Source organism: Mustela lutreola, chromosome 11, assembly GCF_030435805.1.
Source record: "Mustela lutreola isolate mMusLut2 chromosome 11, mMusLut2.pri, whole genome shotgun sequence".
Taxonomy (NCBI): domain Eukaryota; kingdom Metazoa; phylum Chordata; class Mammalia; order Carnivora; family Mustelidae; genus Mustela; species Mustela lutreola.
In genome coordinates, this window is record NC_081300.1 from 46,564,103 (window position 1) to 46,588,971 (window position 24,869).

A 24,869-nucleotide genomic window follows, 5' to 3' on the forward strand; every position below is an offset into this window, starting at 1 on the left:
ATAATACCCACCACCTGGTACCCCAACCTTCCCCCCCCCCCCCCCCGCCCCCCGCCACTTCAAACCCCTCAGATTGTTTTTCAGGCTTAGGCCCTTCTCACGGATGTTGGCGAAGCTTGGAACCCGCGCCTGCGGTCCAGGCTGGAAGGGAGCGGGCGGGGGCGGGGGCGGGGCGAGCCGGGCGGAGGCGGGGCCCAGGGGCGCCAAGCGTACGCCTGGAGGCCCGCGCGCCGGTCACGTGCCGCACGGGGGGCCCGGCACAAATTAATGGAGCAACCAGCTCGGAGGGGCGGCGCCATCTCGCGGACCCGCGCTACCTCGCGGAGCCCTGCCCGGCCGCCTCGCGCTCCGCCCAGTTCCCGGCGCCGGGACCCCGCAGACCGTCCTTCCGCAGGGCCTCAAGTCTCCGGTAGTGGTAGCCAGAGCCGGTGCCGGCCGTTTCATCGCCGTGGCCCCCCGACCCCGGGAGCTCTGGGAGCCCGGGTGACCGCGTAGGTCAGTTTCCGTGGCCGGTTCCTGTGTGAGTGGGTTGTCCCTCCCCCCCGGCCTGATGCGCGGGGAAGATCTGTCAGCCCCTGGCGGGGGGTGCGCGCGTCGCCGAGGCCGGTCCGAGTCGTACGGTGGCGATGCTGGGCTCCCAGCCCGAGTTCGGTTTCCGCGCGGCTGCTGGCTCTCCAGCGCTGCAGCGAAGTTAGTTGTTTTAAAAGTCGCAAGATGCTGGCGTTTGTGGCGCTTCCACTCCCAGTGCTGCGACTTCGTGCTGGTGCCACATGCATTCCCTACCCAGTCTTCAGCTGCGTGCTAGCTCGGTACTTGGATGGGCGCCTCGTAGCTTTTTTAGTATCCCACTACCGTGAGGGGACGATTGATTCTCCGTGGAAGTCACGAGCTGCCCATGTGACCGTCTCGCAGTGTGCCTCGTGGTTAATTCGACAAGCGTGGAGAACTATCAAAGGGATTCAGAAACAGTATGAAAGATTGCAGCTGCACAGCAGGAACAACGATTCATTTACCCGGGGGCCCTACTGATGGGCAGAAGGCCTTGGGAGAGTTTCTGATTTAGTTAATACACATTTTTCGTTGTCCAAGTGGTTACTTTATGCAGACTAGGTTGTGAAGTTGAGCTGTTGGCATTGTGCAATTAAGTTAAACAAGGCTGCTCCAATGTAGCAAATTTAGCTATTAGGCTCTTGTGGAGTTGATACCATAATTAGCTTTAACTTCAGTGATGCGTTTTTCCCGGACAGCTTCAGCCCCCATTGTCGTTAATGCATTCTGGATCGAGTTCGGAATATCCTCCCCTCTTTGCGAAGTATTTAGAAGAGAGTTTGTTGACTTAGTTTGAGGGCTGGCGATGTTCGCGGACTAATCCTGAGAACAACGAATTTTACGCAGCCAGTATTGGAGGGATAATTTCTGAATTCTCCAGTTGAAATTTTCAAGATCTGTGCGTCGATTTCAGGGTGGTTACAAGATCCACCCTCTTCTCATCTCCTAGTTCTACAGGAGGGGGAGAAAAAAGGAGAAAGCAGTTAGTAACAGTTTTAAAATTTGTCCCCTTTTTGTTTTCTCCCTGGCAGTACTGAACATTTGATATTCAAAATAGGAGTTAACTGCCGCCAAGTCCAGTAGATTTATCTGGAGCAGTTGTTTTAACGCTGTGTAGGCTTCTGCCAAGTTCTTTTTATCAGGTGACACTTACTAAACATCTCAGCAGAAATCTTATCAGCAGAAATTTGGGGTGGGTGGCTAATCCTTGTCCCTGAAGGCCCCTCAGTCTTGGAGGTATTATTCAAGCAGGACTTATACCTGTAAATTAGAGCAGCTAGAAGTTTTTTTTTTTTTGTTTTTGTTTTTTTTTTTTAAACTTCACTCCCTCCACTATTCCCTTAGGACAGAGGGAAGGACTTGTTTCGAATCAACAAGTAGGAGAATACAGCCAGATTTTTGTTGTTGTTGTTGTTGTCTTTTTATGGATAACGTGATGCAGTGCCTGTTAAAATTTTCTACTCGTGGTTTTATTTTACAGGTATATCTGTATATTTAATCTTTTCAAGTTGGAACTCCATAGCTCTTTCGTACCTCTTCACATTACTAAAGCTGAGCTTTTGTGCTTTCTGGGTAATCACTGAGAAAAGTAGTAGAAAGTAGAAATCAGCTTAACAAATAATCTGTGAAGTAGAGAATGAGCTAGGAAGCACACATGAGAAATTTGAAGTGGTAAGGAACCGTGTCCGTTCTTTCAAGCCAAGTCTAGTGGTGATCAGAACTTTAATCATGATTAGTAAATTCTTCCCAGTTCCTGGAAAGAAGGCAGGTGTGAGCCACGTAGGCACCCAATTATACCAGTCTTGCCAGAATTCATTAATGAAGTGTTAGAAAAGATACCATTAGGTACTCTATACAATTTATATTGATGATCATGGTGTCATATAAGTATCTTATAGGATGCTCTTGATCCCTAGAAATGTTGGATTTTCCCTCACTTATCTGAATTAAGCCACTACAAGGTGGCCAAGTATAAATAGTTCCAAAGCTTTTTCACTGAAGTATAGCTGACATACAGTATTATTAGTTTTGGGTGTACATCCCAGTTATTGCACAGCTCTGTACATTAAGCTATACTTACCATGATCAATGTAGTTACTATCGGTCACCATACACAATTTTAACACTTTTAGTAAGAGGAATTCCCAAGTCACTCACTTTGAGTTCTTGTATTAGCCAGCAAATAGGAATTTCTGTGTAGTGAAAACCGTCTTTAACTGTCCATTTTCCTATCATGTGACAATGGAAAGTAACCACATGTTTTCACTTTGTGAAAGCTTTTCTTTAAAGAGAAGCTTCTGATGGTGTGGTAGATAACAGGTCAGTATTATTGTGTATACCTAATTTGATTAAGTTTGGAAGGTAATTTTCAAATGTGAAATAATCAAAATGGAAAACATTTAAATACCTTTTATCTAAAATTTAAGGAATTTTATTGTTAAAAGCTAACAAGCTCCTTGTTAGAGTGTTTTTACTATTTAGAACTGGATTTATCAAATATGTGGACTTCTCTGCCCTTTGTTCCTACAGATCCAAACTGCTTGAAACAGTAGTTAATAGTTTTTAAAATCTGTCAAGTTCCAATCCCAATCAAGGTTGCATCTAAGAGTTCTTGGTTAATGCAGCACTTAAAATGTATAACAACCTAAGGTTACTTCAAACAATTTCCAAAGCAGGGCCAATAAGCTTACATAATTTTCACAAATTTTGATTAATACTTGCAACCAAATAACATTAAAATAAATACACAGCAAGTAGGATTATTCTTTTACCATGTTTGTAGGGCATCCAGGTCCATGTGAGTACATAACAAATATGAGAAAGAGAAAATAGTGTAAGTATGTCAAATATAAAAGTAATAATTTGGAATAAACATTTTTACATTGTCTTTAATGATTCACAAACTTTAGTGTGACATATTACAATTTTAGCTACTTCTCTATCATTTCTCCTCCAAAGGAGGTAATGCTATCAGGGCACAAAGGCTTATTGGAAGGAAGTTGTAAAGTTTCACTGAATAAAAATTTAAGTGACTTTTAATATTTATATTTTTATATAAATTTTTATAAATTTTATAAATATAATATAAAATAAATATATAAAAATATAAATATATTTAAAAATAATATAAATATATAAAAATAAATATATAAAAAATTTATAAATTTATGAAATTTATATTTTATATAAATTTATACAAATTGCCATATTTTGGATGTCTCGTTTTAGTAAATAACTTCTTTCTTTCTTTATTTAGTAAATAGCTTCTTAAAATGAAGGGATTAAGCCATAATTCAGATTTAACTTCCTTAATGCTCACAGGAACCATAACTAGAATCAGTGACCTTTAATTTTCAGAGGCTGAATTGAATTTTATGAAATGTATAACTTTGACAACATTTCATGCCTTGAATAGAAGTTCTTGATTCTGGTTGTGGCTTTATCGTCATACACTTGGCCAGTAACTTTACCTTTGTACTTTTAATTTTTTCATCTCTAAAAATAGGGTTAGGTTAAATATAAATCTGTCTACCAATGTTGAATTTCTAAAACAATGTATTTATGTAACTGTTATTAGAAATTTGTAGGTTTTTTAAGAAAGATTTTATTTATTTGACAGCACAACCAGAGGGAGCAACAGACCTACCCTGCTGAGTAGAGTGCCCGAACTGGGGCTCAATCCTAGGGCCCTGGGATCATGACCTGAGCCAAGGGCAGACACTTAACCGACTGAGCCACCCAGGCACCCACAAATTTATAGTTTTAGTTTTGTTTATATGTGTATGTATGTGAGAACTCCCTGATTATTTGCTAGGGGTTAGTAAGATTGAGGGCAAAATTTATTTTCTTGTTCTTGCCATGTTTTTACACAGTTACTTCAGTTTTTAATATTTTCCTCACATTAAGAGAATGTGATAGTGGGGGGGGAACCCCACACCATTGAGTTGCAACTATTTTGGAATGCAGTGCTAATAACTAAGCACACTACGGATTTTTATGTTAGATTTAGTTTGTAAAATATGTCCATAAATTTAATTTTTCTCATTATTCAAATTCCTACTATACATTGTTTCAAATATTATTGTAATAATACCAAGCATAAAAGCAGTATATCTGAGAATTTTAAAAATCACAACATGTAGTCAGGCTAAGATCTCAGAGTTGTCAGGGATATGGAATTTATCCACTATATTGAATGGGCATTCAGTGGCATGGACAGACTATCAAGTATGCAGATCAGTTTAATTAGGAAATTTGCAGTGTTTATAAAAAATATAAATTTCCTTTCTACAAAATAATTTAGAAGCCTATCTTCCTCAGTGGACCTTGGAGGAGAGGAAACAAGGCAAAATAGTCTGGAGTCTCCCAGTTTTTGAAGCTCCCAATATTTTTTTTTGTCTAGTTATTACCTTGAAAACATTCTCTTGTTCTTTAAAAATCTCAGTGTATTTTAAAAAGAGAGCTTGGAATTGCATGAATATGAAAAGAGCAGTTGAAAATATCCACTTGCTGATAGGCTGTGGCTCAAATCCGTTCTGATCAGTTTGCATTAAGAAATCACCTTTTTTTTTTTTTTTTTTTAAAAAGATTTTATTTATTTATTTGACAGAAATCACAAGCAGAGAGGCAGGCAGAGAGAGGAGGAAGCAGTCTCCCATGGAGCAGAGAGCCTGATGCGGGGCATGATCCCAGGACTCTGGGATCATGACCTGTGCCAAAGGCAGAGGCTTTAACCCACTGAGCCACCCAGGTGCCCAAGAAATCACCTTCTTTTAAACATCAGAGACAAACCCCTTTTCTGAAATAAGCTCATGATTCCAGAAAATGTTTTTTAAAAAATCTATTCAACATCTGAATTTGGATTCTTTTGTTTTGCTTTTTTTCCCAAAAGTTAACTATTAATCCTAGAAATTGGTTTGTGATGCATCAAATTAAACTAATGCTGAGTAATCCTAGAGTGTATTTTTTTTTTAAGTTCTCTTTTTTTGGTATGATTTTAATTTCCTGTGGCATATAAGTGAAAACTTTGAGCACTGAGGTGGCTCAGTTGGTTAAATCTCAGGCTCTTGGTTTTGGCTCAGGTCAAGATCTCAGGTTTGTGAGATTGAGCCCTGCGTTAGGCTCCCTGCTCAGTGCTCAGGCGGGAGTCTGCTGCAGATTTTCTCTCCCTCTCCTAGCACCCCCTCCCCCGCCATGTGCACTTGCCCTTTCTCTCTTTCTCCTCTCTCCAATAAATATTTTTTAAAAAAATTAATTTTGTTATTAGGTAAAGGTGTACCACTTATATCAAAGGCATGGCCTTTAGGCCTTTCTATAGGGAGGCAGAATTGCTTTGTTCTCAGAGAAACAAATCTATGTCCATTCGTCTGTCCATCTATTTAACATTTGATTTCCTGCTATGTTCTAGGCACCTTGCTGGGTACTAGGAATACAGGAATATAGTGGGGAATATAAGGGATGTAGGACCCTTGTCTTACTCAAGTTTACAGTGTAAGGAATTGCAAAGAAATGACATGAATCCTTACAGACTGAAATGTGGCAAATACCGTGAAGGACCTAGTTGAGGTTGGGAATGGAGAGGTCAAGTCAGACCTCATGAGAAATGTGGATAATAACTGATTTGTATATTCCAATACTTCAGAGTTCCCCTAGTTTAAAGCCTGGTTTTATTCATGAATGAGCCATCAGAGTTCAGGGCAATACCTGGAATGTGGTAGGCCGATAGTTAAGTCCCCTTGTGTGACAGTAGTGACGGGGAAAGGCAGTAGTGTCCCTAGGTGGTGGTAGGGAAGCTGCAGATTTGTGTGGATGTTGGACACCTTCCTAGCCCGTGCTGATGACTGGATGCCTGCTGAAGGCACATGGTTTTAGATAGTGGATATTCTAAAATTCCCGTCTACATAGTTAGCCATGGATTCTTCATTATGATTCTTAAATGGATAAGTTGTCATAAAAGGTTCTTTGCCTTGGTTTGGAACAATTTCTTTGCAGCATAGTTGGAAGGAACATAGAGATGATTATATTGGTCTAGTTAGTACTGCTAGCATTTTAGGAAGTTTACTCAGTTTTAAAATTATAGGTATTTTTGGAGTTGTGCAATTTTGACTGTTAGAGCTACCGAGAAATTATCTGCTATAAAATGTATTCTGTTTTCTGCTTTAATACTTATAAAATGATTTGTTCATGGAAGTAAGTTTTAAATTTATATGTGAATTTATAAACTTGTTTCCTCGGGGAGATAGAAAGTGTCAGATTCCACCCCCCCACCTCTCCTTTCTAAAGTAATAGAGGTTTATGAAAAAAAAAAAAAAAAAAAAAAACATAGGGGAAATGCATTAGGAATTTATCTTCAAGGATATTACTTAAGTCCTAAGCTTTACAGTCAGCAAACTTCTGGAATTGATTAGGCCTTCTAATAGACTAATTAGTTTTGATGGATGTGAGGTTAAAATTGCTTTATAAATGACAGCATATCTAAGTTGCTTTAAGAATGTTTTTGAATCAGACAGGCACCTCCATTAAAACCCATGGGAGTTAGGCAGAGAACAGCAAGAGATTTACTTTCTTTTTTTCTTTTTTTAAGGTTTTATTTATTTATTTTGACAGACAGAGATCACAAGTAGGCAGAGAGGCAGGCAGAGAGAGAGGAAGGGACGCAGGCTCTCTGCCGAGCAGAGAGCACAATGCGGGGCTCCATCCCAGGACACTGGGATCATGACCTGAGCTGAAGGCAGAGGCTTTAACCTGCTGAGCCACCCAGGTGCCCCTCTTTCTTTTTCTTTTCTTCCTGTTCTGGTGAAATTTAACTGACTTTGTTCCCTTCTTAATTTTCAAATAAAACAATCTGTATTTTATTTATCTCTTATACCCCCCTCCCCCACCATGCTTTCTTATAGTAAGAGTTCTTTCCAACCCTGTAAAGATACCTAAGACTCTTGTTTCTCTTCTGAGGAAATTGGTAGGTGTTGAATAGAGTTCTTCCTGGGTTACCTAGCCTCCCCCTTGGCCCCCTAGGCACCATCTGCCCTGCCAGTGGCCTCTGTGGCATGCTGCTTTCTCTCGGGCTTTTCTTTTCTTTTTTTAAACGATTTTATTTATCTGACAGAGAGAAACACAGAGAGAGAGAACACAGCAAAGGAAATGGGAGAGGGAGAAGCAGGCTTCCCGCCGACCAGGGAGCCTGATGTGGGGCTGGATCCCAGGACCCTGGGATCATGACCTGAGCCCAAGGCAGACAGTTAAGGACTGAGCCATCCAGGCACTCTTGGGTTTTTCATCCACCAACTTTAGGCCCCTCTAGGAGCTTTTCAATCCCACATCCCTCCTTTCTCCTATATGTCCAGCTTTTCCTGTTTCTGGCTTTTGCCCCACAGCCTATAAACAGGGCCAGGTCTCTAATATCCTAAGACTGGAGCTATCACTAGCTCTTCAGAACAGAGTTGCTTTAAAGGAATCTGGTGCCCTCTCTCCTTAATATCCCCCGTCCACTCTCCAGTGTCCCTACATCCGTTTTTGCCCGTCATTTCCGCTGAAAGTATTCTTGAGTTCACCAGTGACCTCTGATTTGCCAAACCAGCCTGAGTTTTCAGACATTGTCCTGGTGCTTCCTTTAACATTTCACTCCCACCTTCTGACCCCTGCGAAATTCTGTCCTCTCTTGGTTTCCGTCTTCTCACCCTCTTCTCTCCCTTTCTCCAACCTTAGTCCTTCTCTCTGCTAGATCATAGTCACTGGCCTCCTTCCCTTAAATGTTGGTCTTCTCCCTTTGAAGGATCTTCTTTACTCCTCTGACTTCAATCACCACGTTTGTGAGTTCTAGCCAAGAACGGTCTTAGCTGCTTCTGCTCAAGCTGCTGCCTGGCCCTCTCCCTGTTTCCCACAGAAGCCTCAGATTCCTCATGCCAGGCATGGAATCACAGCTTCACCTGGGACTGTTCTTTCCTTACACTTGTCCGTGTTGGCAGCTTGGTTCACCCTGCTGGTCTTGGTGAACTTTCACTCTTCAAGTTCCAGCTCAAAAGTCCCTTTTTCTGTGATTCCTTCTATAACTGATACAAACGAAAAGCTTTCTCCTGTACAACCACAGCCCCTTGCACACATTACTATTCTTGGCACATGCTGGTAGGATTATGGGCATGTTTGCCCTATTTCTGAAGGGCATAGATTGAGCGGGCATCCTTGTGCCTCCAGTGCCTGTAAGCAGCCCGTCTTTGCTAGGCATTAACAACTGCTGTGGTGAATATATTGCAGTGGACTGTTTAAGTGGCTTAGATTTATTTTTATCATTTTTATTTCTTTCATCATGATAGGTGTACTCTATAATCCCCATCCCCTATTTCCCCCATCCCTTTACCCCCTGCCCTCTGGTAATCATCAGGGTGTTTGCTGTAGTTAAAAGACTATTTCTTGGTTTGCCTCTCATTTTTCCCCCCTTTGTTTGCTTTGTTTTTAAAATTCCAAATATGAGTGAGAGCATATGGTGTTTGCCTTTCTTTGACTTACTTACTTTCTTTGACTTCTAATCTCTAGCTCCGTCCATGTTCTTGCGGATAGCAAGATTTCATTTTTCATAACTGAGTATTATTCCTCTTTGTGTGTGTGTGTGTGTGTGTGTGTGTGTATCTCCTTTATCAGTGAACACTTGGACTGCTTCCATAGTTTGGCTCTTGTTAATAATGCTGCAATAAACATAAGGATACATGTATCCCTTTGCCAGTCTTTTTGAATTTCTGGTCTAAGTACCCAGTAGTGAGATTTTACTCAGATGTCTTGTCACCCTTACTTACTGGTTTTTAATAGGAACCAGAAAGCTGATTGGAAATTGAGAAAGTAGAGGAACCCTTGACTGGCCAACTCTACTGTAAGATTCATCTGGCTCAGCCATTTGTTGGGAGCTGCTGGTGTTGTCTTGAAATATGTTACCTTTCAGAGACTGTAACCACCTTAGTCTTCTCTCAGGGGCTGGAGCCTAGCTTGTCAGCATTAGGAATACTTAGGGAAGAGTGTTGAAGGTCATGGTGTTCACTGTGCCTTGGCTACTTTTTGCACTGTGCCTTGGCTACTTTTTGAAACAATCCTTCAATTGTCTTCCATCCTCCAGTCTGCAGAATATTTCTTTTAGCCTTCCTAGAGGATTTAATTAACCACTCCCCTATTGATGGATTTGGACTTGTTAATACCCTTTTAACTGTTGTAAATCATGCAATCCTTGTGAACATGCTTACAAAATAACCTTCTATAAGTATTTTTATAAGATAAATTCCTAGAAGTAGAGTTTCCCTGGGAGAGTAAATGGCATATGTGTATTTTTTTATTTTATAAATTATAAAATATGCATAAGATAATTACCATCTTAGAAATGTCTATGTAGGGCGCCTGGGTGGCTCAGTGGGTTAAGCCGCTGCCTTCGGCTCAGGTCATGATCTCAGGGTCCTGGGATCGAGTCCCACATTGGGCTCTCTGCTGAGCGGAGAGCCTGCTTTCCTCTCTCTCTCTCTCTGCCTGTCTGTCTACTTGTGCTCTCGCTCTGTCAAATAAATAAATAAAATCTTAAAAAAAAAAAAAAAAGAAATGTCTACGTATACCTCAGTGGTATTAAATACATTAATAGTGTGTCCTACCGTCACCACCATCCAGCTTTAAAATTTTTCTTATAAAATTGAAATTCTATACCCAATAAATAACTCCCCATTCTCCTCTCCCGGAAGTCCCTGGCAACCACCATTCCACTTTCTTTCTCTGATTTTGACTACAGTGCTCTAAGTACCCCATAGAAATGGAATCATACAGTATTTGTCTTTCTGTGACTAGCTTATTTCACTTAGCATAATGTCCTCATAGTTAATCTATGTCTTAGCATATTGCAGAAATTTCTCCCTTTTTAAACACTGAAAAGTATATACCATATTTTGCTTTACCATTCATCTGCCAGTGGACACTTGTGTTGCTTTCATGTTTTAGCTTTTGTGAATAATGCAGCCATGAACATAGCTATACAAATACTTCAAGACCTCACTTTTAGTTCTTTCAGGTATATATCCAGAAGTGGAATTGCCAGATCATACGGTAATTCTATTTTTAATTTTTTGAGAAATCCCTAATATTTTTTACACAGTGGCAGTACCATTTTACATTCCTACCAACCGTGCATAGGATTCTAATTTTTTCACATCCTTGACAATACTTGCTTTCTGCTTTTTTTTCCATAGTAGCCTTCTTAATGGGTGTGAGGTGATACCCATTGTAGTTTTAATTTGCATTTTCCTAATGATCAGTGATGTGGACCATCTTTTTGTGTCTTTATTGGTCATTTGCATATTTTCTTTTTTTTAAAGATTTTATTAGAGAGAGGCAGACTTCTGCTGAGTGGTGAGTCCAATCAGGACTTGAGCTGAAGGCAGGTGCTTAACCCCAAGCTGAACCGTTTGGGGGCCCCAGCCATTTGCATATTTTCTTTGGAGAAATATCTAAACTTCGTGTTTTTGTCGTTGCTATTGTTGTTGTTGTTTTTTAAAGATTTTATTTATTTGACAGAGGGAGATCACAGGTAGGCAGAGAGACACAGAGAGAGAGGGGGAAGTAGGCTCCCTGCTGAGCAGAGAGCCGGATGCGGGGCTTGATTCCAGGACCCTGAGATCATGACCCAAGCCTAAGGCAGAGGCCCAACCCCCTGAGCCACCCAGGCGCCCCTGTTGTTGTTTTAACTGGGATTTGTTTTTAAAGATTTTAATTTGAGAGAGAGAGAGAGAGAGAGAGCGCGCGCGAGCGCGCGCGCGCGAGCGAGTGCGCACGCGCACTCGCATGGAAGCATGAGTGAGGGGAGGGGCAGAGGGAGAAGCAGATGCTCTGCTGAGCAGGGAGCCCGTCGTGGGGCTGTATTTTAGGACCCCCAGAACCCCAGGATCATGACCTGAGCAGAAAGCAAATGCTTAACCAACTGAGCCAGCCAGGTGCCCCTTGAATTGGGTTTTGAGTTCTAGACGTTCTCTGTATATTTTGGATTTAATCCCTTATCAGTTACATGATTTGCAAGTATTTTCTCCCATCCAAGTACTAACCAGGCCGGACCCTGCTTAGCTTCCGAGATCAGATGAGATCAGGCGCATTCAGGGTGGTATGGCCATAGACTGCAAATATTCTCTAATTTTGTACTTGTCTTCTAACTCTGATAGTGTCTTTTGATGCACAGAATTTTAAAATTTTCATGATGTCCACTTTGTCTATTTTTTCTTTTGTTACCCATGCCCTTGTTCTATCCAAGAAATCATTGCCAAATCCAGTGTCCTGAGGTTTTTGCCCTGTGTTTTCCAGAGTTTTGTATTAAGTCTTACATTTAGATCTTTGATCTAGTTTGAGTTAGTTTTTGAATACTATGTTGGGTAAAGGTTCAGCTTTATTCTTTTCCATGTGGATTTTCAGTTTCCCCAGCACCATTTGTTGATGACTGTCCTTTACTCATTGAATTATCTTGACACTCTTATAAAAATTCATTTGAGGGGCGCCTGGGTGGCTCAGTGCTTTAAAGCCTCTGCTTTCAGCTCAGGTCATGATCCCAGAGTCCTGGGATCTAGCCCCACATCTCGCTTTCTGCTCAGCAGGGAGCCTACTTCCTCCTCTCTCTCCGCCTACTCTGTCAAATAAATAAAAATCCTTTAAAAAAATTAAATTCATTTGAGCATATATACAAGGATTTATTTCTGACTTCCCTGTTCTATTCCATTGTTTTGTATGTCTTCATGCCTGTACCACAATGTTTGATTATGGTAGCTTTGTACTAAGTTTGAAATTGGCAAGTATGAATCCTCCAACATTGTTCTCCTTTTTCAAGATTGTTTTGGCTATTTAGAGTCCCCTGAAATTTTACAGTTTTAGGATGGGTTTTTCTGTTTCTACAAAAAACATTATTGGGATTTCGATAGGCATTGAAAGAATGTCTAGATTTCTTTCCATAGGACTGACATTTTAATAATGTTGAGTCTTCTAATCTGTGAATATGGGATGGGTTTCCATTTATTTGTGTCTTTCATTTCTCAATATTTTGTAATTTTTATTGTATAAGTATTTCATCTTTTTGGTTAATTCTTTTTGATAGTATTATAAATTGAATTATTTTTGTAATTCCCTTTTCAGATGATTTATTACTAGTGTATAGGAATGCAACTGATTTTTATGTTGATCTTGTATCCTAACACTTTCCTAAACTGGTTATTTCTAAGAGCTTTTTTGGGTTGAATCTTAATGGTTTTTTGTAAATATCCTCAACAAACCAATAATTTTACTGCTTTTTTCCCAGTTTGGATGCTTTTTATTTCTTATCTAAATTATCTGCTAGAATGCCCAATATTATGTTGACTAAAACTGGTGAAAGTGGTCATCCTCTCCTTGTTCCTAATCTTCGAGGAAAAGCTTTCCCTCTTTCATCTTTGAGTATGATGTTTTCTGTGGGTTTTTTACAGATGGCTTTTATTACATTAAAATAGTTTCCTTTTATTTGTAGCTCTTTGGATTTTTTTTTAATCATGCAAGGTGTTGAATTTTGTTAAATATGTTATTTGCATCACTTGAGAGGATTATGTATTTTTTTTTAATTCTGTTAATGTAGTGTATTGCATTGATCAATTTTCATATGTTGAACTATTCTTGCATTTCAGGAATAAATCCCACTGGGTCATGGTATATATTCCTTTAATACACTGCTGAATTCAGTTTTGCTAGTATTTCATTGAGAATTTTTCCATCAGTGTTCATAAGGGATATCAGTCTGTTTTTCTTTTATCTTTGTCTGTCTTTGGTATTAGTGTGATGGTGCCTCATGGATGAGTTACAAAGTATTCTTTCCTCTTTGAATTTTTTAGAAAAAATTGAGAAGGATTAGTATCATTCTCCAGTAAAGCAGTCAAGTTCAGGAAGATTTTCTGTGGAAGATTTTGATTTTTTTTTTTTTTTTAAGATTTTAATTTTATTTATTTGAGAGAGTGAGTGCAAGTGAGAGCACAAGCAGGGGGAGTGGCAGAGGGAGGGAGAGAGAGAGAGAGAGGCACCTCCTGGGGCAGGGGGACACAACATGGGGCTAGATCCCAGGACCCTGAGATCATGACCTGAGCTGAAGGCTGACCGTTAACCAACTGAGCCACCCAGGCACTGCTTGATCTCTTTACTAGTTGTGTATCTAGTTTACTAGTTGTGTATCAGAGTTCCCATTTCTTCATGATTTAGTCTTGGTAGGTTTTGTGTTTGTAGGAATATGTCCGTTTCATCTAGGTTATCTGATTTGTTGGTGCACAATTGTTCACCATACTCTTAAAATGCTTTCTGTTTTTTAGGGTTGGTAATAATGTCCTTATTATTTCTGATTCTGGTAATCTGATTCTTCTCTTTTTTCCTTAGTCCAGCTAAATGTTTGTCAGTTTTATTGATCATTTGGAAGAACCAATGTCTGGTTTCATTGAATTTTTTTCTGTTTTTCTATTCTCTATTTTGTTGCTTTCTGCTCTTATCTTTAGTATTTTTTTCTAGCTTTAGGTTTTGGTTTTTTTTCTAATGTCTTAATTTGCGAAGTTAGTTGGTTGTTTTGAAGCCTTTCTTGTTTTTCAATGTAAGCATTCTTAGCTGTACATTTCCCCTCTTAACATTGCTTTTGCTGTGTCTGATAAGTGTTTTGAGTTTTCATTTTTATTTATAGCTAATGTCTTCCAGTTTCCTTTGTGATTTGTTTTTTGATCTGTTGGTTATTTAAAAGTATGTTTCATTTCCACCATGTTGCAAATTTTCCCCTTTTCCTTCAGTAATTCCTATCATCCCTACTGAGACTTAATCTGTGGCCTAACATGTGGTCAGTCCTGGAAAGATACTTGAGAGAAATGTATATGCTCTTGTCAGGTAGTGTTCTGTAAATGTTTGCTAGATTTGGTTTATTGTGTTAACTCCTCTGTTTCCTTCTGTCTAGTGTGGTCCTATCCATTATTATGAGTGGGGTATTGAAGTTTCCAACTATTACTATTAGCGTTTCTTAAATTGTTTTTGTTTCTTAAATTTTGCTCTGTCATTGGGTTGTAAGGGCCTATTTAGCCAGAGTGGCCACACCTCGGTGAACAGCCATTTTGTTTATGCAGTAAAACTTAAATTGACCCTGCCCACCCACCCCCCCCAACCCCCTGGAACTTATTTAAAAGCAAGTCCGGGAAACCAGTCCCAGGTAACAAAGCCCAAATACAAGAGTGGGTCAGGTCAGGTAGAGATAACAGGACAAATGCAGGAATGAGTCGGGTCAGGTGGAGACATCCAATCAGTAAAGCATTTATACTGTCTCCCTAACTACCAAGGAGTGTGGGCCCTGCCTTTTGGGCACCAATTCTCACCAAGGTGATAGGCTAGTTCAAAAGTCTACTATTAGGTAATTTGTAATTCAGTTGGTCACTTATGTGTCACCTAGCATGACTGTGCAGCTTTCTCTGTGTGTTACAATCTCATTCGCCACCTGTGTTTGGCCAGGCCCAACCATATGGCCTTTGCTCTATAAAAGTTAGTCTGTGCGTCAGGGAGGGGTCACCCTCTCTGTAAGGGGTGGCCCCGATCAGTCTGTTTGACGATCAGTTTGATTCTTGATGCTTGGTGAGAAATAAAGCTTTGCTTCATCTTAGCTTTATATCAGTCTCGCTCCTCTGACCAGTGGACCCATTATTGGGGGACCTAACAGGGTGTTTGTAATTACTTCCTTCTTGCTGTATTAAATCTTTTATTAATATATAATGTCTGTCTTTGTCTCTTGGAACTTCCTGTGATTTTGAGTTTATTGTGTCTGACATTAATCACTTCTGTTTTGATTAGTGTTCGCAAGAAGTAGCTCTATCCTTTAACATTCAGTCCGTTTCTCTCTTTGAATCTAAAGTACATCTCCTATAGATAGCATGTAGTTGGATCATGTGTTTTTATCCATTCTGCCAATCTCTGTCTTTTGGCTGGAGAGTTTAATACATTTACATTTAAAATAATTACTGATAAGGAGGGACTTCTGTCATTTTGCTATTTTCTATATGCCTTATAGCTTTTTTTTTTTTTTTGGTCCCTCATTTACTGCATTATTGTTCTCTTTTATGTTTAGCGGTTTTTTTGTTTGTTTTTTTGTACTGAAATGTTTATTTCCTTTTTTGTGTATTTATAGCTATTTGGGGAGAATTACCCAGGGATTACACTTAACACCCTGAAGTTTTAGCACTAATTTGAATTTATATTAGCGTCACTTAAATAATACACACAAAATTCTTGCTCCTTTATGCTCTGTTCTAACCCTTTTTGGTTACTGAGGTCACAAAACTATATCTTTATATGCTGTATACCCGAAATATAAACTAATAATTCTTTTAAATTGCTAGTCTCTTAAATGACATAGAAAACAAGATTTGGAGTTATAAACTAAAGTTATAATAATACTAGCTTTTAAACCAGTATTTTTTTTCTTTAAATGTATTGCTCTTAAATCAGGTAGAAAACAAAAATTACAGCTATAAACCATTATTATAATAATAGTAGGTGTAATTGCACATGTATTTGCCTTTATCAAGTTGTTTATCTATATAGCCTTGAGTTATTGTCTAGTGTGCCTTTATTTTACCTTGCAGGAGTCTCTTGAGCATTTCTTAAAAGGCAGGTCTAGTGGTAATAAACTCTCTAAGCTTTTTTTTTTTTTTTTCTGGGAATGTCTTAATTTCTCTCTCACTTTTGAAAGGCAGTTTGCCAGATGTAGCGTTCTTGGCTGAACATTTTCTTTTCATGGTTTAAATGTATTTGCCCACTGCAGTCTGTCCTCCAAAATTTCCAATGAGAAATCTGCTGATAATCCTACCCTGCATCTGATGACTCAGCTTCTCTCTTCTGTCAAGATTTTCTCTCTTGAAAATTAGATTATATAGTGTGTCTCTTTGAGTTCACCTTACTTGGAGTTCATTGACCTTCTCGGATGTCTTTTATCAAAGTTAGCAAGTATTCAGCTATTAGTTCTCCAAATACTTTATCCCTTGTTCTACCTCTTCTAGGACTTCCATGATGCATGTTGATTGTGTTTTGGTGTCCTACAATTCACTTACGCTTTGTTTAGATTTTGGTCTCTTTCTGTTCTCAGACTCAATAATTTCCATTGCCCTATCTTTCAGGTTCACTGAGTCTTCTGCTTGTTCAAATCTGCCTTTGAATCCCTCAAGTGAATTTTTCGTTTGTTGTACTTTTCAGCTCAAGAATTTCTTTGTTTCCTTTTGGGTTTCTAATTTTTTATTCATATTTTCATCTTGTTTATAAATTTTTATTTTCTCCATATTTTTATTTAGATCTTTGAATTCTTTTTGATATCCTTGTCTAGTATATTTGCCATCAGATCTTCAGAGACAGTTTCTTTTTTTTTTTTTTTTTTAAAGATTTTATTTATTTATTTGACAGAGAGAAATTACAAGTACACTGAGAGGCAGGCAGAGAGAGAGAGAGAGAAGGAAGCAGGCTCCCCGCTGAGCAGAGAGCCCGATGCGGGACTCGATCCCAGGACTCTGAGATCATGACCTGAGCCGAAGGCAGCGGCTTAACCCACTGAGCCACCCAGGCGCCCCAGAGACAGTTTCTATTGATTTGTTTTCCCCTTTGAATGGGCTCTGCTCTCCTGTTTCTTGGTATACCGTGTAACTTTTTTCATTGTTGAAAACTGGACATCTGAATTTAATAATGTAGTAACTCTAGATAGCAAATTCCCCTTCTCCAAGGTTTTCTAATTTGTTGTTGTGTTTTGGATTATTGTGGGGTGTCTCTGTGCTGAGGGTTAGCCTGAGTTTTAAACTTAAGGTCTTCTCAGATCTTTGCTGAGCCTTTGGTGGTCATGAGCAGTTATGTTCTAGTTTTCCCCATATGTGCAGTTGTTTTTGAATGTCCTAGTCAATATTTTTTTAAAGATTTTATTTATAGAGAGAGAGCGAGAGTAAACACATGAGAAGGGGGAAGGGGCTGGGTGGAGGGAGGGAGGAAGAAGCAGATGCCCTGCTGAGCAAGGAACCTGAAGTGGGGCTTGATCCCAGGATGCTGGGAGCATGACCTGAGCAGGAGGCAGATCTGCAACTGACTGAGCCACCTAGGCATCCCTGAATGTCCTTGTCCTCAGCGTCTGGCTTTTAAAGGGAAGAAATAGAAAAATGAAGGGAGAAAACAAAGAGTGCTGGCCCTTTAAATCTTCTGGAAGTTCCACCCACTGGAGGGGCAAGCAGTGAGAGATGCTGCATCAGCAATGGCTACTTGCCTCTTTGTATCTCTGTGATCAGAAGCAGCAATAATCAGAGCCCAGCTCTCCAGTGTTTGGTGTATAGGGGTCTTTTTGTTCACTCTGACTCCTGCAACCTGCTCCAAGAACACATGTACCACAGGAGATGGGTAGCTGCTGCCTTGATAAGGGCTGAAAATGACATAAATTAACCACAATTTATCTTCCAAGCTTTCCTTGATGGTTGTAAGCCTTTAGTAGATCCCAGGGTTCCAGAATAGTTGCATTGGGCAGATTCTGCCAGTGCAATTATTGTCTGGGTGGGGAAACGGAGTCCTGGTGTTTCGTACTCTGCCATCTTAGCAGAATCGTCCACAGGTGTATGTGTATTTTGAAATTTACTTGATATTGACCAATTAGAACCCCCCTGTGACATATATGCATTTATATTCATATTAGCACTTAGCTAGAATGCACATTTTCTATCCATGACAGCATTGGGCATGTTTAATCTTCTTTTTTTAATTGAGGTATTATTGACTTGCAGTGTTACATTACTTTCAAGTATATAAGCTTTTATTTTTGCTAATCTTGTAGGCAAAAAAAAAAAATTGATTTATTTGCATTTATTTTTAGAAAGCAATTACATTCAGTGAATTGCTGTTCATAATGTCTTGACAAATGCTTTAATTTGGGTTGTAGTCTTCTACATTTGGTTTGAGGCTTGGTAAAATATGAGAGAGAAAACAAAGGAATGGTAAGTATGGTCATTCCTAGATATTTATAAATTAATTTTTTCTATCCAGGATATTTTGCACAGGTTTTGAATGTGTTAATTTATACTTCAGCCTTAGGATGTTTTTATAGTAATGGCCACATTTTAATTTTATGTCTAGTTTTTTGTTGTAATAACTATTTGCAAAATATATGTCTATAATACAATGTTTTAGCAGCTCATGAGGTCATTTGGAGTTGAGGAAACTGAGGATTTGAGAGATTAAGAAACTTAACTGAATGTCTAGTGCATTTTTTTCAATAGTAGAAAGGGCAAAGGAATCTCAGGGCCAACTTCTGGCCCTGCAACTGATTCCTTTAGTCAGTTCTTGTGTTTGACTTATTAGCTACAAAATAAACATGATTTTTTTCCCTTTTTCTATTACCAGATAGTATCCAAATGCACATTATGCTATTAGATAATAGCAATATTTTTCAATCTAGAAATGAACAGTGAAGCAGAACAACATCTTCTCCATCATGCCAGAAATGGCAATGTTGAAGAAGTCAGACAGTTATTAGAAACCATGGAGAGAAATGAAGTAATTGCTGACATTAATTGCAAAGGTAAGCTTTGAGTGAACTTTTTAGCTTTTTCTTGTGAGTATTCATGACTCTTGTCATTTCTTTTAAGCACTGTTTTAATCTTGCTAGAAATAAATTCTCATCCCATATTCTAGAAAGAACCTTCATAAGAGTGTGTAAAAGTTCTCTCATAGTCGTCCCTAAGTCAGAGAAATCGAGATCTAGTCTTAAGGTTTAGGATTCATGACAATTTTATTAATTATAAGTTGCATGCTACAATAGGGTATTATAGTTAAAGCAGCAGGTCTGAGTGTTTACTATACGCCCAGAGTCCTGTGCAGTACGTTGTAGGTGGTGTTAGTAGAATCCTTGCCCTCACTAAGACTAGTGTAGTATATTAACCGATCAGACCAGTCTGTCCTACACAGTATGTATCAGAATATGGAACCCCAGGGTGTCATGAGATCCCATTGGAGAGGTATGAAACTGGAACTAGAAGGATTAACTTCTTAGAGGAAATGTTTCAAAGGCAATCTTTAAAAAGTATATAAAAAGTATAATTTATAAGGACTGGGGGCGGCTCGTTGGTCTACTGGGATGATTCTCGCTTTGTCCTCCTATAAGGACTAACAGGTGAAAATAGAAGAAGTGTTCAAGGGAGAAGATCTAGCATATGCCAAGGTCCTGAGGTGAGAGGCAGTCTAGGTGGCAAGGGCCTGCGGGGTAAGGGATAAAGTTAGATAAGCAACACCCAAATCTTAATGCATCTTGTGTAGCAAGGTTGTAAATATTGCACTCAGGTGTGCAGAGAAATAGAATTTATTTTCTAAAATGACTGGTATTTCACAAGCACCTTCTCATTCTTGGAATATGGAAGAGTTAATATTAGTCTTTGAGTACCTCAAGCTCAATTGCTTTTTGATAAATGGTCTTCCAGAGCCTCTCAACTCTTCTTGCCCCATCTCCCCTAAGGTGACGTTTAAATATAAAGATGAGAGTGCCTGGGTGGCTCAGTGGGTTAAGCCTCTGCCGTCGGCTTGGGTCATGATCTCGGAGTCCTGGGATCAAGTCTCACATCAGGCTCTCTGCTCAGCAGAAAGCCTGCTTCCCCCACCCCCTTCTCTCTCTGCCTGCCTCTCTGCCTACTTGTGATTTTCTCTGTCAAATAAATAAATACAGTCTTAAAAAAAAAAATGTAAAGATGAGCCTTGTTTTGTGTCTATAGCCTTTGGTTCCTCAGTGACCCTTTTGTTCCTAATGCTCCTTAAGCTTTGTAGTTGAACTTGGGGACAAAGTCAAACTCATGTCTCTGTTTGTCATATAAGTGGTGGTCCCTGGCTTTCACTTTGTGGCTGCCTTGTAGGTGGGTGCTAGGATAGGTGGCTGTTAGGGGATCTTTTCCTGCCATCCCAGATGCTACTTGCTTGTTCTTAGTGTTCTCTCAATTTATCTCCCTCTCCGGGCTCATGAGCAGGAATGCCATGTCTCTGCATTTGTGTCTTTCGCCCAGTCTTCTGTCCCAGATGCATATTTTATTCTGCTGTATCACATTCTTCTCCTGTCCTAGGGGCACAAACTTTCTGGCTTCACCCATAGTGGGGAACAATTACTATCTTTGCAACAGGGAGGAAACTATGTTCTGAGTTTTCCAGAACATATGAGTTGGTTTTTGGTATGCTAAAGGAATTCTAAAAATCCTTCTGGTCCTTCAACAAAGACCAGTTCTTAATCTTTATCTGGGATGCTATTTTGAAAGCTAAAAACACTCTTGGCATTTGAAAGTCCTAATAACACTTTATTACCTACCTTTCGCACCCTCACCTATGGTTATTTCAGGCTAAGTGATGGAAAGTTGTCTATTTGGAAATGTAAAACTATGAAGCAGATGTGAATGCTTATTCAAAATTTCATTGTTACACCTGTCAGACTTTGTCTTAAGGGCAGTTTAAAGGATTTATGTAGAGGAATGGCACACCAGTTCCTTGAAGGGAGTGAGTAGGGAGGGGTGGGATGGGGCGTGAGTAGTGTTTCCCCATGGGGATCACCTGTGCTAGGCATTTCTAGGATTTCTTTTCTATCTGATTTGTTTTTCCAAACCCTGAGAAATTGAGAAAATGATGTACTATAGTTCTTCAAGAATTAAAGCTTAACATTCAACAGAGATGTTATCGGTTGGGAGGAATTACCGATGCCAAGTTGAAAGTGAGAGAAGGTAGTCCTGACCTGCAGTTGAAGGTTAAGGCCAGTATTTCTAGGATAGGGGTACAAAACTTTTTAGATATCCATGGTAAGTAGTAAAGAGTATAGAAGATGAAGTATTTTAATGTAGGATTTTGGAAATTCTGATTTCTTGGTCCAGAATCTTCCCTATAAACACTCTATGTGAGGAGACCAGTTCAGAAGCTGTTACTTAACTGTAACTTAAGGAGGACCGTTATGGGTTAACTGGGAGTGGAAGCAATGGGAATGGCAACAAGTAGATATAATTAACATTTTTGAGGTAGAATCAATAGGACTAACTGAATGTGGGGGGTGAAAAAAGAGAAAAGGGGCCAGAGTGTTGTTTATGTCTGATTTCAGAAACAAGGTAAATGAGGACAATCCATTGTGAAAATAGATGTGGGGGGGAGGGGTAGTTTTAGTGTGTACAGCTGACCCTTGAACAACACAGGGTAAAGGGGCATCAACCCCCTGCACAGTAAAAAATGCACACAGAACTTTGACTCCCCAAAAACTTAATTGCCAATAGCCTACTTTTGCCCAGAAGCCTCACTGATAATAGTCAATTAACATATGTTTTACGTACTGTATTCTTATAAAAAAGTAAGCTAGAGGAGAGAAAATCATAAGGAAAGTACATTTAAAGTGTTTGTCGACTAAAATCTGTATGTCAGTGGACCCACACAGTTCAGGGGTTAACAGTATATATATAAAATGACAGGTGAGCTCAGCTTTGCACTTTTTGAGCAACCAAATGGAGGTGTTTAGTAATGAGTTGGAAAGGGAAATAGGGATTTTGAAGTCAGTAGTACATTAACAGTAAAATCAGTGGAAAAGGGCCAGGAGATCTCATTATTGGAGATACCAGTAATGAAGGAGTTGTTGGACAGTGGAGCTTGCAAAGGATCCTGAGAGAAGTGGCGAAGGAGAGAAGCAGAGAGAAATCCTATTAGGTTTCTATATCCTATAGCAAGGCTTTGGCAGCCTGGAAGGTATGTGGGTCCATGCTGTCCAGCGCTGTCCAGTGACACAGTGCTATGGCAGCTGAAAAGTGCCCTTGGGAATCAGTGACAGCGTTTGTGGATTAAAACTCGAGGCCCATTTGAATGACATGGTGGAAGATGAACCTAGGGGACTGCCATGGGGACTGGAGGGTTGACAGGAATGAAGGGGGTGGAGAGAGGAAGTGCAGGCAGAGCGGGAGGAAAGAGCGAGGAGGGCAGAGAATGGGATCAGAGAGGCTTTGGTTGCTCTTGCTTGTAAGACGGAAGAGACCGGAGTGTTTACTTCCTCCTTACTCGTAAGTGAAGAGGGAGAGGTGGATGATAAAAGAGAAGAAAGCCTGAGAAGAAGGGGGTGGAATCCAGGACACAGGAGCTGGCTTAGGCTTAGGCATCAGAAGGGAAGGGTGGAAGAATGCCTGCAGATAGTGGTGTGGTGGTAGATCTGGCACCAGGAAGCCCTGGGGATTGCACGAAAGCCTTTCTTCTCATTGTGTAGCTGAGAGACTGAGGCCCTTTGTTCAGGGGAGGTGTTTGGGTAAGAGGCTTGAGGAGAACAGGGGCAACTTGAAGTGCGTGTTGTAGAATGTAGGAGAGACACCTGAATAGGGTAGTGTAAGAAGGATTGCCAAGCAGGGTCTAGAGCCGAGCTGAAGTGGAGATCCTGAGTTAAGCTGCCATGAGTCCACAGGGTTCTGTTATTTTTCTTCCACCACTGTTCAGCAGCCTGGCTATGTTACAGAAAAATCAAGCTAGTGTGCTTATCAGGCTTTGGGGTTTTTGTAGGCTACTGCAACAGAGTTATGGAGGGGATTGGCAAAGAAGTGTGAGAAATCAAAATGCTCGACTTCTTGAAGAAAGTAAAGACGGAGGTGTTTACATACATGAGACATGGTTAAAGAATGAAGGGCTGATTCAGTTGAACAGGGCTGGAGGAGATCTGTGTGAACAAGCTGGAAAGTGGGTAGTTTGTGAGCTCAGAAGTGATGATGACATCCAGGCTCTAGCCCTGGGACTGGGCATGGAACATCGAACAGAGGCAAAGTTTGTGGGAAAGGAGGGAAGCTGAGAAACCAAGAGGCCAGGTGACCAAATAAGTAGTAGGCACCCCAAGGACAGTGGCACAGCTTGCATGGGGAAAAAGACTGTTTCCTGGAATTACTTGGTGAGGGCGAGGCGGTGGGAGGTTGGTAGATGGTAGCAAGGTGCTTGAGGTTTAATGCAGAAATTTCAAAAGAGGTGTTGTAGTGTGAGTGGAGTCCTTGACTAGAGACCGCATTTGGTTTTTTGGGGGAAGTTCATATGGCTTCTGTTGGGTGAGGACCAGTGGGGGTGTGGGAATTATCTGGGAGGCTCCACCTGAGGGATAAAGGAGAGTCCTTCTCATCAGGAGGAGTAGGTTTCAGTTAAGGACAGAAGGTAAAAGAACATTCCATGAAAAAGACTGTGGTTCTCGAATTTATTGATTCTGAAATTACTTACAAGTTCCAGAGGGCATACATTTTAGAAGAAATAGTTGTGGGTTTTTGGGTAAGTGGCAAACAATCACAGGACACTGTTGGTGGCAGCAGCCCTTCAGGGAGCGTCAGAGGCTTGTTGCACTGAGCCTGGTGCCTGGGGTTTCTGTTGGCTCAAAATCTGAAATCCAGGAGGTGAGGGCAGCCATTAAACGTCTAGCTCCTCTGGAGGAGTGGCCCCTCGTGGGCAGCCTGCTCCTGGGCTTTGGTAGACCCTCTGGGGTGCTGGGCTTTGGAATTTGAGAGGCTGCATGCTCTTCAGCCTGCTTCGGGATTTTGATAACCTTTTGGAGCCATCTCAGCTCCAGGCTATAGTGCTCTGTTTGTTTTTCTTCTGAATTGAACTGCATAGTACTTTTTTAAAAAAAGTATTTTATTTATTTGACAGAGATCACAAATAGGCAGAGGCAGGCAGAGAGAGAGAGGAGGAAGCAGGATTCCTGCTGAGCAGAGAGCCAGATGTGGGGCTCGATCCCAGGACTCTGGGATCATGACCTGAGCCGAAGGCAGAGGCTTTAACCCACTGAGCCACCCAGGCGCCCCTGTATAGTACGTTTTTGTAGCACTCAGTTATTCTGTACCTCTCCCAGCAAGGGTCCAACATTTTGTTGCTCTCAACTTTGGTTCTTGTTATCTAGTTGGACTCTACCACTCTGGTAACCCAGATCCTCGTTACTTGATATTTTATCTGGAATCAGAACTCCATCTTCTGTCCCTGTTTGCAGAGCTAACCGCTTTCCAAATGCGGCAGAAAAGATTCCTTAATTCCCTCTTTCCGTCCACCCTCCTATCATGGCACAGGTGCTTTTCATGAAATACTGTGCTGAGAGAACCAGACCTTTGCTACATGATGGTGAGATGGTTAGAGGCTCAGAACCCTGGAGCCAGCTAGAGATCATCTACTTTGAATGGAACCATGATCTCTCCCTCCACCCTTCTAAGGATAAGGACATCGAGTTAGAAAGGTGGCATCAGAATTGGGTCTTGTGGATTCTAATTATAATATAGTAATGTTATACTTATTACATCGTTACTGTGTCCTGTCTCTTGCCT

General features: G+C 40.4%; 1 protein-coding gene across 2 annotated transcripts in view; it reads left to right on the top strand.

The window, feature by feature from the left end:
- Positions 1–358: 358 nt before the first annotated feature.
- OSBPL1A (oxysterol binding protein like 1A) overlaps positions 359–24,869 on the top strand; it is a 227,314-nt gene continuing 202,803 nt past the window's right edge. For both annotated transcript variants that reach the window (XM_059140420.1, XM_059140421.1), the window contains exons 1-2: positions 359–495; positions 18,998–19,120. In XM_059140420.1, coding sequence (XP_058996403.1) covers positions 19,000–19,120 — 121 coding nt within the window. In that variant the 5' untranslated portion in view covers positions 359–495; positions 18,998–18,999. The remainder of the gene's footprint in view (positions 496–18,997; positions 19,121–24,869) is intronic.